The sequence below is a fragment of the Amblyraja radiata genome, chromosome 17 (genome assembly GCF_010909765.2).
Source record: "Amblyraja radiata isolate CabotCenter1 chromosome 17, sAmbRad1.1.pri, whole genome shotgun sequence".
Lineage (NCBI taxonomy): Eukaryota > Metazoa > Chordata > Chondrichthyes > Rajiformes > Rajidae > Amblyraja > Amblyraja radiata.
In genome coordinates, this window is record NC_045972.1 from 28,270,876 (window position 1) to 28,284,966 (window position 14,091).

Below are 14,091 nucleotides of genomic sequence, written 5' to 3' on the forward strand. Positions count from 1 at the left end.
AGATCGTCATCCTAGAAGCTGCTTAAGCTGTTTAGGGGCCTAACTTCCTAATTAGAGCATTTTTTTTGTTTTAAACTTGAGTAATATTTTTATAACATTCTAAACATTTTGATGTCTAGATTTTAACTTATTGCAGGTGTTGGTACACTGTACCGGTGCGTTTCATCGCTAATAAATCACTGGTCTGGTATTGTTTGGACGGTCATTGTTGAAGCCGCTGCTTCTGCTGTTTCAATCATGTCCTTTCATGTTATTTTGCTTAAGAAATTCCTTCCCAATGCCCTTCTGGAATTGTTTACCCAAGCGCATTAAGTCTTCTGGTTTGTTTAATTATTTAATTGGACAAAGTCTTTTCTACCGTATTAATAACTGAGCAGAAAAATTATTGGAAAGTAATCGCACTGATTCCACTGAAAGTAATTCCACTGCCCTCCGTCTAATACCAACCACGCCAGTTCCTCGGCACCCATACTCCAATACTGCCCCACAAACCTTTCTCTCCTCTGAGCCGCCTCTACCTCCCCCGAGCGCCCCCACCCCCCCACCCCCCACCCCCCACACCTCTGACCAAAATGTTGTCTGCCCATTTCCTCCGTTGGGTTTGTTCAGCAAGCACTTGCTCAATATTCCAGCATCTGCAGTTCCTGGTGCCTCCAATATTTTGATGTGTTTTCTTTGTCTACTTTCTTCCGCAAATAATCATGTACTTTAATTATAATGTGCAGACCACGATATTTGGAAATTAGCAAACTTTGGAATCAGCAGATGTTGCCACAGCTGCTTGCATAGGTTGGGTTGGGGGGAATGCCCGGTGGGAAGTAAAGACAAAATCCCCAGCTGTAGAGAGGAAAGCTTGGGAATGAGAAGGCAGAGGAATGGAGTAACAAACCACCTGCTGGAGGAACTAGGTGGGTCGAGCAGCATCCGTGTGTGGGTGGGGAGACAGGGAAAATTCGTGCTTCTGAAGATAACCTGTACATTCTGCTGTTAGTTCTCTCCTGACATTCGTCCTCTTCCTGCAGGATTCACTCCCGTGACCACTTCAAAAAGAAGTATGCTGTGGATGAAGTTCACTTCAATTGCGATGTAAGTGTCCCTCTCTGGTTACAAGCTGTGGGTTTGAGACAAAGATCTGGAAGGTCGGAGGAAGAGTTACGGGGCTGTTATTGGGGAAGGGTGGGATGTTTTGGAAGAGGTTTGCACCCAGGAGTTAGTCCTGCAGCCGACCCGTTGTCCACATCCCAGATGACCAGAGCCAAGTTTAAACACATACTCAACAGGGGTCAGATGTCTTACCGAGGGAGGTAAAATGGGACTAGCTCAAAATACCTACTTGATCAGCATGGACAAGGTGGACTGAAGGGCCTTTTCCCATGCTGTATAGCTAGGTGAATCTGAATTATTAGCTAATTAAACTGCCGTGCAACAATTCTTGTAGTGCAGGAGGCTGAGAGGTGATCTTGTGTATCTATGTATAGTAAGATTTCCTGCATTGTGTGCCAATGGAATTGCTGTTATAATAGGTATGGGAGAGTTACGGACTTCGTCCTGACAGTCACGGAGTGACACAGCACGGAGACCGACTGTCTTGTGTGACTCTGTGATATGCTGCGAATATAATTCCTGATCTTCTAACTACATGGGCACTTTTTAAATCTGTAGTTTCTCTGTAGCTGTAACACAACGTTCTGCACTCTATTTTCTCATTTACACGACCTGATGTACTTGTGTGTAGTTAGACTGGCCTGGATAGCACACAAAATCATGATTTTCACTGTACACGTGACAACAGTAAATCGATACCAACTCTACATCACCCTCTCGAGCCATGTAAGAAAGATCAATAAAAGACAGACGCCATAGGAGGGACAGCGGGAGGGAGGGAGAACGGAATGACTAGGTTCTTGGTTTAATGTCTACTTTGAGTGACGATATCTTGGACTGCACTCCCTCTTTAATGGCCCGAGTACAGAAGTTGGATCAAGGGTTGGAGTCTCCGGGGAGCTTTAAAGCACCACATTTCTGCCCCAGAGATGAGGGTCAACGTATTGAGCAGGGCTCCTGTTAAATTCATCTTCTATTTAAGGGGACCTATGACCTGTGCTTTCTGCTACTAGCTGAATTTTCTGTTCTGGAATGTTACTGACTGCTTCTAAACACTTTGGCAGTGCCTCCTTAATCTTTTTTTTTCGTTAATGTGGGATTTAATGCTGTGAAACTCGTAGGATTTAAGACAGTCAGAATTTTCACTTCCAAACACAAGACCTTGCAGGTCCCACTTGGCGTGTTCCAGAATCAGATGCAACCTTTCATGATTCTGCATGACTGACAGTTGGTGTGCAGGCTTCTGTGAAGTGAATGTGTGCGATTCTGCATCAAAGAGCTTCATCTCGGCAATGTCCCTGGAGAGTCTCAGTTGAAAATCAGACCACAAAGCCCAGGATTAGTGGCGGTGGTTCAGTAGCTTTCTATTTGTAAGCACATAAAAACCATCTCTGTCCCTTCCTCTGCCAACAGCTCAAAACATCTGTGGACTGAACCCTTTCAGAACCAGTGTTTAAGATTGGGGTGTGCTCTCCCCGTGTGCACTTTACACCCGTTTGGTTTATCCCCTCTCTCCCAGCATGCAGGAGCTTGCTATCCCTTGTCTGTTGGTCTACGCAGTCGTTGTCTATCCTCTCTCTTACAAAATTCTATTTTAGCCATCTGCAGATTTGCTGATGCTCCTATCTAACTAGCTGTATGTATCACGCACTGCCTTCTGTCATGTACTAAGTTAGTTATTGCCATTTAATCAATATAATATCCAGCAAATCCTTTATAAATAACGTTGTTTCTTAATAAGTCATATGGCATGGAAACGGGCTCTTCAGCCTAATATAGACACAAAATGCTGGAGTAACTCAGCAGGTCGGGCAACATCTCTGGAGAAGAGGAATAGGTGATGTTTCAGGTCGAGACCCTTCTTCAGACTGTCAGAGGAGAGAGAAACTAGAGGTTTGAAAAGGTACAGAACAGCCCAATACATCCATGCCGACCAAGATGCCCACCTGAACTACTCCCATTTGGCCCATATTGCTCTAAACCTTTTCTATCCATGTACCTGGCCAAATGTCTTTTTCTGGTAGCTCATTCCATATCCCCACAACCCTCTATGTGGAAAAAGTTGCCCTCCAGTTCCTATTCCCCTCAACTTAAACCTGTGCCCCCTCATTCTTGATTCCCCAATCCCTGGAGAAGAAAAAAAACTATGTATTCACCCTGTCTATTCCCTTCATGTTTTTATACACCTCCATAATGGTTCAATGGTACTTTATTGGCACCTGTACCTGGGTACAGGGATATTCCTTTGGCATAACATTCAGGAAATCCTACTATACCTAGGTACATAAGATCACCCCCTCAGCCTCCTGTGCTACAAGAATTGTTGCACAGCAGTTAAATTACTGAGCTAATAATTCAGATTCACAGAGCTATACAGCATGGGAACAGACCCTTCAGTCCACCTTGTCCATGCTGATCAAGTAGGCATTTTGGGTTAGTCACATTTGCCCAGGCACGTGCCGTGAGTAATTATTCAGGGTAGGCAGTCATTCGGCTTTAAAAAAATAAAAGTAAAAATAAATAAATCTTAAACTGCTCATGCGCAGATTGTTCTCCTCTCCGTAAGCTGTCAGTCAACTTTTATAAAGTCTTCAAAAACCATATTTCTTAATTAAGTACTGTATTTCCCGGCAATGAAGACGCACCTGCGTCGAAGACGCACCCCCATTTTGAGTTGCTAAATTTTGAAAAAAGGCTGGTGGGACATAGAATTTCTCATGCTCAAAAAATAAAAATAAAGAAAGTAACAATTCAATTTGGGACAAGTTGAATCAGTTGTGATCTTATTGAATGACAATACTAGTTCAACTGACTAATTGGGGGGAGAATTCCTTTCACAGCGTGTGGGGAGTCTGGCCAGGGGTAAAGTTGCGGGGAGGGCAGGAGCGTTGAGAAGGAGGGGGTTGGGATCATGCCAGTAACCCACTCGCTCACCGCTGCCGCGACACTCTGGTGAGCCACCTTCGCGAGCCACCTTCAGCCTCCAAGACGCATGTGAATTTTCGTGCCTTATTTTTGGGTAAAAAAATAGCGTCTTCATTGCCGGGAAATATGGTATTTAAAAACATATAGCTCAAAGATATCTACTTACCACATGTATACACAAACTCCATTCTTCTCTCTTTGTTTCTTAAGATACTCTTAAGAAATGTGACAAGCCATGTTTGAAAAACCTGCCAAGAAACATGCGTTGCTCATGCACAGTCCACGGTGCAAAGGCAGAATTTCAGCTGCCTTCAGCTCCCCTTGTCATTGAAGGCTTGAAGTAGTGTCGATGGCACGTGAGCTGCACACACTTTCATGTATTGCATGTGCTGCGCATGAAAGGCACGGTGAATTATGTCTACTTTGTGGGCATAATTCTCCCGTGCCTTTACTATTCATATTTAATAATTACCATTTTATAATTTTAGTCAGGGTAGGCAGTGCCTACCTTGCCTACTCTGATGGCACGTGCCTGCATTTGGCCCATATCTCTCTAAACCTTCCTATTCATAATTCAGAATCAAGAGAAGGGACATAACTGTCTGATTGGCTGGCTGCTGGCATGAGACGGTAAGGTACGAGCAAGAAATTCAGAATTAAAGTGACCTGGGGACCTTTGCGATCGTCTCGGATAATAGACAAGCGCATTGGTGTGGAGCAATTGCTGCCTGCAGCAATGGAGCTGAATTTTAAATCCAACTCGAATGTCCCTGGCCTGTTAATTTGACTCGCGTTGTCAACAGTAACTGTTTGAAGCTGGTTCCCCAATTACATTACCAGCATTCAGTAGAGTGATGCGTTGCCCAAGTCTAATTAAAGTATCCAGTGCTGGGTGGCACAGCTCTGAGATTTTGATCTGCCCCAGACAAGCTTCTGTGTTCTGGCCACTTGGAATTTACGCTGTCAGTCAAGAAACTAATCATCTTTTTATCAGGCCGAGAATGTCGTAACTTCATTCACAAAGATATTGCAAGTGTGTGAGAGGCTGAGTAAAGGAACAAGCCGCACAGTGATCTAACTGGATCCTATCTTCCCCATCAGAAACCCACACAAGTCACAGATTGTCTGCCATATTCCATTTGTCCTCTGGTTTTTGATGATATTGTAAACAGTTTGCCTTGTTACATTACCCAGCTAGTGCAGGGATGCTGGTCAGCTGAATCACCTCTCCCTCTTCGCCCTCCCTCCACTCCACGTCACTCCCTCCCATCTGAGCGCAAGGGTGTGATGGAACACATTTATTTAGGAAGAAAGACCTGCATTTCCGTAGCATTCACAACATCTCACAGCCCTTCACTGTCAGTGACAGGTTTTTGACGTGGCCTCTGATGGAATGCAGGTAAAGTAACAGGCAATTTCTGCAGGGTAGTGTGAATGGGATACCAATAGATCCAGGCCAAGAGTCAAGTCAAAGTGTTTAATTGTCACAGGTGCAACATAATAATGAGATTCTTACTTGCTGCAGCTTTACAGATTGTAAACACAGTAATTCACAGACAAATACTTGAATTAATTAATAATTGTAATACTATATGACCATAATAGTGGAAAGCACCTGTCTGCAGTGCAGCCAAAGAAGTCCGTAGAAGATCACAATTGCTGAAGTTAGTGTTGTACCTTGTTCATCAGCTTGATGGTTGCCGGGACGAAACTGCTTTTGAACCTAGAGGACATGGTTTTCAGGCTCTTCCTGATTGCAGGAGTGAGATGAGCATGGCCAAGATAGTGAGTGACTTTGATATTAGCTGCCTTTTTGAGGTTGCATCTCATTGTTGATCCCTTTGATGGTGAAGAGGTCAGTACCCGTGATTGACCAGGCAGTGTCTACCACCATGAAAGATTCATTTCCCTTTCTGAAAAGATGCTGTATGGCTTTCGCTGCCTTTATGAGAGGGAATGCAAGTGCTCTGTTCAATATTTTATTTGAGGGAGGAGCAGTGCTATCTCAATGACCAACCAAATAGGCAGCCCAGACTATGCTTGAATTTCTGCAGAAGGGCTTGATTCCACTTCCGTATGACTCAGTGCAATGTCAAGACCCAGACTGTGATAAGATTTTGTGAAGCAAAGCTGTCAAGAACTGGAAATGAGACAGAATTGCATGATGCTTGGCTTATGGAGCGGCTAAACATTACAGATAAGATAAGATAAGATAAGATAAGATAAGATAAGATAACCTTTATTGTCATTCAGACCGAAGTCTGAACGAAATTATAGCAGTCATGCATACAATACAATACAATAAAAAACAACAATAAACACATATTAACATCCACCACAGTGAGTCCACCCAACATCTCCTCACTGTGATGGAGGCAAAAGTCTTAGGTCTCCAGATGCTGGAAATATGAAATAAATCAAAATACTCAGCGAACCACGCAGCGGTGGAGAGAAAACAGATAACGTTTAAAGTTGATGACCTTTCAAGACAGCAGCCCTTGATCTACTGACCACCTCGCTGGCTGACAGCCAGTCTGATGAATGGTCCCAATCAGCACCTCGGCACCAAGTCCCCCCATCACCCGCCTCTCTCCCATATCAACTCCTGCCTGTCAGCCATCAAATCTTGGATGCAACTCAACTTCCTTAAATTAAACAGTAACAAAACAGAATTTCTCATTGGCTCCAAATCAACACTTACCAAAATTAACAACCCCACTCTCACTATTGACGGCACCACTGTGTCCCCATCTCCTCAGGCCCGCAACCCTGGCGTGATCTTTGGCTCAACCCTCTCCCTTGAGCCTCACATCCGCCATGTTGTCAAAACATCATTTTTTCACCTCTGCAACATTGCCAAAATCAGACCCTCTCTCACACCCCCCGCTGCTGAAAGACTCATCCATGCCTTCATCTCCTCCCGACTGGACTACTGTAACTCTCTTCTCTTTGGCATCAATTCCAGCAACATCAACCGACTCCAACAGGTCCAGAATGCAGCCGCCCGACTCATTACCCACACCAAATCCTGGCACCACATCACCCCAGTCCTCAGAGAACTTCACTGGCTTCCCATTTCCCACCGGATCATCTACAAAATCCTGGCCCTCACCTACAAAGCCCTCAACCACTTGCCCCCCCCCCCCCTTATCTCACTGACCTCCTCTCCCCCTACCAACCCTCACGGTCCCTCATATCCATTTCAGCCGGTCTCCTCTCCATTCTGAAATCCAACCTCTGCACTTTTGGAGACAGAGCCTTCTCCAGGGCAGCTCCCAGGCTCTGGAACTCCCTCCCACAATTGATCTGAACTTATGAGTCCCTTACCATCTTCCAGTCCCGCCTCAAGACCCATCTCTTCACCTCTGCATACCCTTAGTCCCATGTCCCCCTCCCCTTTGCATCTCTGTCTTACTGCTCTATTTTGTTTTGTTCTTGACTCACCATGTAAAGCGACTTTGAGTCCTTGAAAAGCGCTATACAAATAAAATGTATTATTATTATTAATCTGAAACTTTGCCTGGCCATTCCCTCCACAGATGCAGCCTGACCTGCTGAGTTCCTCCAGCACTTTGACCACTGCTTCCTTGCTATGTTCTTTTAATTTAATAGAATCTGGACTTCACTCGCAAGGACAGTATTTGTTGCCCATGTCTGATTCTGAAAAGATTGAGAGCCACATTCATGAACCACTGCAGTCCTCTGGTGATGGTGCTCTCGTAGTGTTGTTGGGAAGTGGGTTCGCGAACATAGATCTAGTGATAACCAAGAACTGGTGATGTACCTTCTTGGCAGAGGTTGTGAGTTTGGAGTGGTGGTCTAAGGAGATGTGCCGACGAGTGTGTAAATGGAGGTACAAACGGCAGCCACAGTGCTGTGGTGGAGGGAGGTATGTTCGGAGGGGTGGGTGGGGTGGGGCAGTCGAGCTGCTGTCTCCTGGAAGGGAGAGAATTCCCTGAGTGCTGCTGTGCTCTGCTTTTACTCAGTCGTTCCTATGGGGGCCGTTGTTTAATGTGAGAATAACTGAAAGTTGTTCTGCCTGCAGATTGCAGAGGTGCTGAGGAAGCTGCAACCTGATGTGCTGCTCACCTTGGTATGTACTGTTGGCAGCTACCCCCCGCCCACCCACCGCCAACTCTCTATCCTCTTCCAGCTCTAAACCTTTCTTGTGAGGCTACTCCTGGCTCTGCCCCTCCGTCCAGGGTCCCTATCCCTGCCCGGCCCCACTCCACCTGTCCTGAGCACCCTCCCCCACCCCTCACCTTCCGTCCTCTTGGCCCTCCCCTCCCCTTGTATGACCATGTGATCCGTAACTGTGGTTGTAATTCCAGCGCGGCCTCAACACTGACAGTGGGAACATCACTCGAGAAGCCTCCTTCGACGGTATCAGCCAGTAAGTGCTTGTTATGCTTTTGCCTTGACTAATTATGCAAGGACTTCACCACTATATCTGTGAGGACCGTGTGCAAGAGTGGAATGCAGGAACGATTTGCCAAAGAGAGCTGACTTTGGAGAGACTTTTCTGTGGGGCAAACAAATGGAGAGACAAAAGACGGGCAGATGCTGGAATCTAGCGCACAAGGCAGAGTGCTGGGAGAGCTTTGAGTCAGGCAGCATCTGTGGAGGGAATGGACAGTTGATGCTTTATGTGTAGAAACTGCACCAGTCTTGAGTACAACATCTGCAGTCCCTTGTGTCTGCAACTGTGGGCATACAAGGACTGACAATCTTTATGCTGAGTTTGCTGGCAAATGTGGTGGTATTCCAACACACTGATAGACCACTGCTCTGTTGGACATGAAGGCTTTTGTTTAGATACTGTGTGGGGCAACGGGGCCCTTCTGTCGACCAAGTCCACGCCGACCATCGATCACCCATACACTAGCTCTATGCTATTACACACTAGTGGCAATTTACAAAAGCCAATTAACTTATAAACCTGCAGGTCTTTGGAATATGGGAGTAATCTGGAGCACCCGGCGAAAACACACGCAGTCACAGGGACAATGTACAAACTCGGCACAGACAACGCCCTTAGTCAGGATCGAACCCGGGTCTCCGGCGGTGTGAAGCAGCAACTCTACTGCTGTGCCACTGTGCTGGCATCTAATAAGGTGGACACAAGAGGATGCTCCTTACAACGTTTAGCAAGGAGATGTTGGAAGGATGCTTTCTCTGGCTTGTGGGATCTAAACACCAAGGTCACAATTTCAAAATGAGGGGATTTAGGACTCAAATTAGGAGTTTGTAACTTTAGGTTGGTCCTCAGTATCCACAGTGTTTGTTGGCTGGGATTTCCAGGTTTCTGAGCCCTCTATATGGGTGCTGCTTCCTGACCTCTGCTAGGTTGCAGTTTTCAATTTCACCTTCACAGATGTACCATCACTGGTGCTTTCTTGTTCGAGGCAACATATTCTATCCAATCTATCAGCATTTATGACACAAGCTGGTGAACCCTTCCCCTAAGGCCAGAGCATACATCCGCTGAGGTCCAGTGCCTGCCGCCTTGTGCTTTTGCACTCAAAAGACTCTCTTAGACTGTTTGTCTTGGCCGGGATCCTGGAGCTTTTGACTGCTGGCCTCAGTGGGCTGGGTTGCCTGTGCTTAAAAACCCACTGAATCACTGTTGTTGCTTCCAGTCGGATCAGCACAAACTAAGAGTTGGAAGGTTTGTTCTGATGTGATCAACAGAAGGCTGCTGTTTTTCTAACGTTGCCTTGTTTTGAAGCTGCTGCGTAAAATATCAAAATAGTTCATCTTCATCACAGAAATTGTGTCCCTATGGAAAACGTTGCAAACGGGCATGAATTTCATTAATGATTTATTGCAGCTTAAAATCACAACCAGACTGATGCAAGGAGCCGCAGATGCTGGAATCCTGAGCAAAACGCTGGAGGAACTCAGCGGATCATGCAGCATCTGTGGAGGGAATGGACAGACAACGTTTTGGGTTGGAACCCCTTCCACAGACTGATGGAGTTGGTGCGAGAATGTTGGGCAACAGAGGTGGGGGTGGGGAAAAGCCCAGCAAGTGACAGGTGGATGGTCTGGGTCAGAACATGGTCCAACAACAGGAACCACAGAGGGGGAGCAGTGAGGGAGGGTCACACGGCAGTGGTGGTTGTGCAGAGAATGGAGAGATGTGGATCGCGTTTGGCACAGACATTGGGCTGAATGGCCTTGTTCTTGTGCTGTATGATTCTATGTTCAAAGTTGACATACTTTGAGGAGATATTGGGTAGGACTGACAGTTTAAGATAATGCCTGAATCCTCCACTTAATCTGTGGCTGTTAGAAAAACACACTGCATTTAGCTGAGAGAATAAATAATTTCTTGTGGTTTTAAAAGCTATGTTCAACGATAGCACAGACATGTGTTTTTCACGCCACTGAATGAGTCAGGCCCAGTGAGTGAAACTTGGATCCGGAGTTGCCGAAATAACTCGGATGTGTGCACATAATCCCACTGGTAACAATGAGGTCATGTTTTGTATTTAGTTTCATCTTTCACATGAAATGTTATGCTGTGGCTCTCCAGAGTGCACAAAGGTCTTCTTAGAATAAAAAAGAAACCACAGGAGGAGTTCAGCGGGTCAGGCAGCATCTGACAAGACCTGCTGAGTTCCTCCAGCACTTTGTGTTTTGTTTAAGATTGCAGCATCTGCAGTTTCTTATGTCTCCTTGGAATGTTTTGAAGGGCATGGATATGCTCTCCAGTATGTTGAAACAAGCCACAATCAGTTTTTGTTAGATTGATGTGTAGGAAGGAACTGCAGATGCTGGTTTAAACTGAAGATAGACACAATGCTGGAGTAACACAGTGGGACAGGCAGCATCTCTAGAGAGAAGGAATGGGTGACGTTTTGGGTTGAGACACTTCTTCAGACTGATTGATCTTGTTAAATTCTAACTTATTCAGTAGATCTTGTTCTTCCATTTTACTGCTGGACTACAATATCTCCTCAGTATTCCTAACGTACTATATATAACATTTAAGAGACATTTGGGGTACTATCATAAAATGTAACATTTAAGAGACGTTTGGCTGGGTGCATGCATAGGTAAGGTTTAGAGGGTTATGGACCAAGCACGGGCCCTTACATTATTGAAATCATGTCCTGGTATAACTGAGCAAAATGCAGCACCTAACTGGCATTCCATTTGGCATTCTTTGGCTCATTTGCCCAGCTGATGAAAACCCCACTCTTGTTAATGATGATACCATCTATTTTAGTGTCATCTGCAAACTTACTAATGGTGCCTTGTCTGCTCTCATATGAATCATTGATATTGATATCGTTGACATAGGATGTGAGCAGAATTAATTATTTGAAACCATTTAACTGTCCACCCTTATTCTCGAGGTTTAAAATTAACTGTGTGTTACAAATATATTTCAGGAGGAAGAGAATGCGATCCATTTATAACCTGCAGAATACATTAGCGTCTGACTCATTCAGCAGATCCTGTCAACGAGTCATATACACCATCTAAAAATCAATGCACTCTCTGAATGGCCAATATCCAGTATTTATACAGAGATAATAAAACATGATTAGAGCGGGACCCTTTTGTGTGAAAAGGTTAACAAGCCTGGCAGAAAAATTGCACGTTGTGAAATTTTTATTGACTGCTAATCCTTTGCCCCTTTACCCTCTAGTGAAATTAGATTTCATAAGTATGCTCATAAAGTGCGGCGGAAAGCTGCTAACAAGGCCAGTGCTGACCTGTGCTCTGGACTAGTCGATGTGATGACTGCTTCTGGGGTGATCCGTGCGTCTGAGTCCTCTCGTCAGTCCCTACCTACTGCCTCACTGTTACCGTGTCTTTAACCAGGCCCTGGGTTTCCTCCCGCAAGGTTCCGTATTACAAACGAGGCAATTCCTCGAGTCTACTTTGGTCCACAGAGCACATTCTCCCCATCACTTTCCCTACAACTGATTCTCCTCACAATCCTGTCAACTCCCCACCTCCCCCTGGATTCTAGCCCTCACCCACACACAAGGGACAATTTACCGCAGCCAATTAATCCACTGTCCCGCAAGTCTTTGGGAAGTGGGAGGGAATCCCCCTTGCTCATAGAGAGAACATGCAAATTGTACACAGACATGTCACGTTGGGAGTGCTGTGACTTTATTTGCACCCCCTTTACCCCAACACCTTCCCCCTCCCTGGGCCGTGCACAACCCAACCCAAACCTGCTCAATCTTCCCTCGGTTTTAATTTGTTCTGAGGATCGACTTGCCATAGGCAGAGCGGTTTCAAAGCCAAATTGTGATGCTTCCATATAGATATACACAAAATGCTGGAGTAACTCAGGGGGGCATCACTGGAGAGAAGGAATGGGTGACGTTTTGGGTCAAGACCCTTCAGACTGAGAATCGGGGAGAGAGAGAAATGAGATATGGAACGGTACAAAGAACATGGAAGGTGTGAAAAGAACAGGTCAAGGAAATGTACTCATTGTTGGATGAGGGGAAAGTGACGACGGGGTATACAATCAGTAACATTAATAAGGAGGACAGTGAAACTAGTAGGGTGGGGGAGGGATGGAGACAGAGGGAAAGCAGGGATTTCTTGAAGTTAGAGAAATCAATATTCATACCGCTGGCAATATTCATCCCGATAGGATGCTTTTACATCTCATGAAGGAAAGTGGCACTTTTGACAATGCAGCACTCCCTCAGTGCTTGTATTGGAAGTATCAGCTGAGATTATGGACTTGATTTTCCGGTGTAAGGTTTGAATTTATGATCATTCTGGAGAAATTAATATATTGAGTTGAATGAGAAAATGAAGTGTAATCCTGCTAGGTGCTGTTGAGGCACATTGCTTTCGAAAGGAAACTGTAGGTGTGTGTCTCTCCGTCACCGGTCCAGGCATGGCAACTGTGCACTCTATCCTTTAGTTATCCTCACTGAAGTTCAATCCTTGAACCATGGCTACAGTTAAGGAATAATGTTCGGCACTGTCATTGTGGGCTGAAGGGCCTGTTCTTGCGGTGCAGTGTTCTATGTTAAGGAAGGTGATCAGGGTGGACAGAAGGGGAGGCTGTGTACTTTTCTACGATGCACCATAGGGTTCAGTAATATCTATTATTTTCTCTTCTCCAGGTTTAATGTGAATAATGTCTTGCTGCATCCAGTGATTGCGGAATGGTGAGTATCTGTTTAGAATTCTTTCTGTGACCGCAGTGCAGGTGAATCGTGGCTTCGGGCCGTACCACACCACTCCCTCGGGGCCCCTGCCTCATTCCAACAACAAGCATTCATGCAGCACCTCTAGTAGCTCTGCTTTGGCGCTTCCCTTGACTCCCAGCAGTGCCCTCGGGACGTGGCCCTCTGGGGAAACAAAAGCTCTGCCCCACTGTGTCCCTCCACTTTCTAGGGTTCAACCTCCAGATACACAAGCCAACAACATCTGTACAGCTACTGAAAAATGACCTCGGTTGGAGACAAGTGTTGACTGTATTTACTGTGAAACATTCATACATATTTTATGAGGAAATGTTACACAACCAGGGAGGAGATTAATCACATTGAAGAATGGACAGTTTTAGTTTAATTTGCACTACTTCAGATTGGACTACATCCATTGCACCATTCTGTTGCTTTGCATTTGCTGTGGTCTTCTATCTATCATGTATACTGTGTACTCTGAGCTTTATGGTGTTTTTATTGCACCCTTGTGTATATGGCACTAATCTAATCTGAGGTACACTGGATAAGCTTTGGCATTGGTTTATTATTGTCACATGTAACGAGATACAGTTCAAAGATGCTTGCGTGCTATTCAGTCAAATAAAATCATACTATACACAAATACAATCAAAAAAGAAAATCTCAACAGGTCAGGCAGCATCTCTGGAGAACAATGATAGTGAATCTGTGGAATTCTCTGCCACAGAAGGTAGTTGAGGTCAGTTCATTGGCTATATTTAAGAGGGAGTTAGATGTGGCCCTTGTGGCTAAAGGTATCGGGGTATGGAGAGAAGGCAGGTACAGGATACTGAGTTGGATGATCAGCCATGATCATATTGAATGGCGGTGCAGGCTCGAAGGG

At 45.3% G+C, this 14,091-nt stretch overlaps 1 protein-coding gene across 1 annotated transcript in view; it reads left to right on the forward strand.

Annotated features, from left to right (window-relative positions):
* The window catches only part of pepd (peptidase D), a 73,045-nt gene that overhangs the window by 22,024 nt on the left and 36,930 nt on the right, over positions 1 to 14,091 (forward strand). Inside the window, exons 4-7 of the mRNA XM_033035924.1 lie at positions 1,023 to 1,086; positions 8,075 to 8,122; positions 8,361 to 8,422; positions 13,143 to 13,187. Coding sequence (XP_032891815.1) covers positions 1,023 to 1,086; positions 8,075 to 8,122; positions 8,361 to 8,422; positions 13,143 to 13,187 — 219 coding nt within the window. The remainder of the gene's footprint in view (positions 1 to 1,022; positions 1,087 to 8,074; positions 8,123 to 8,360; positions 8,423 to 13,142; positions 13,188 to 14,091) is intronic.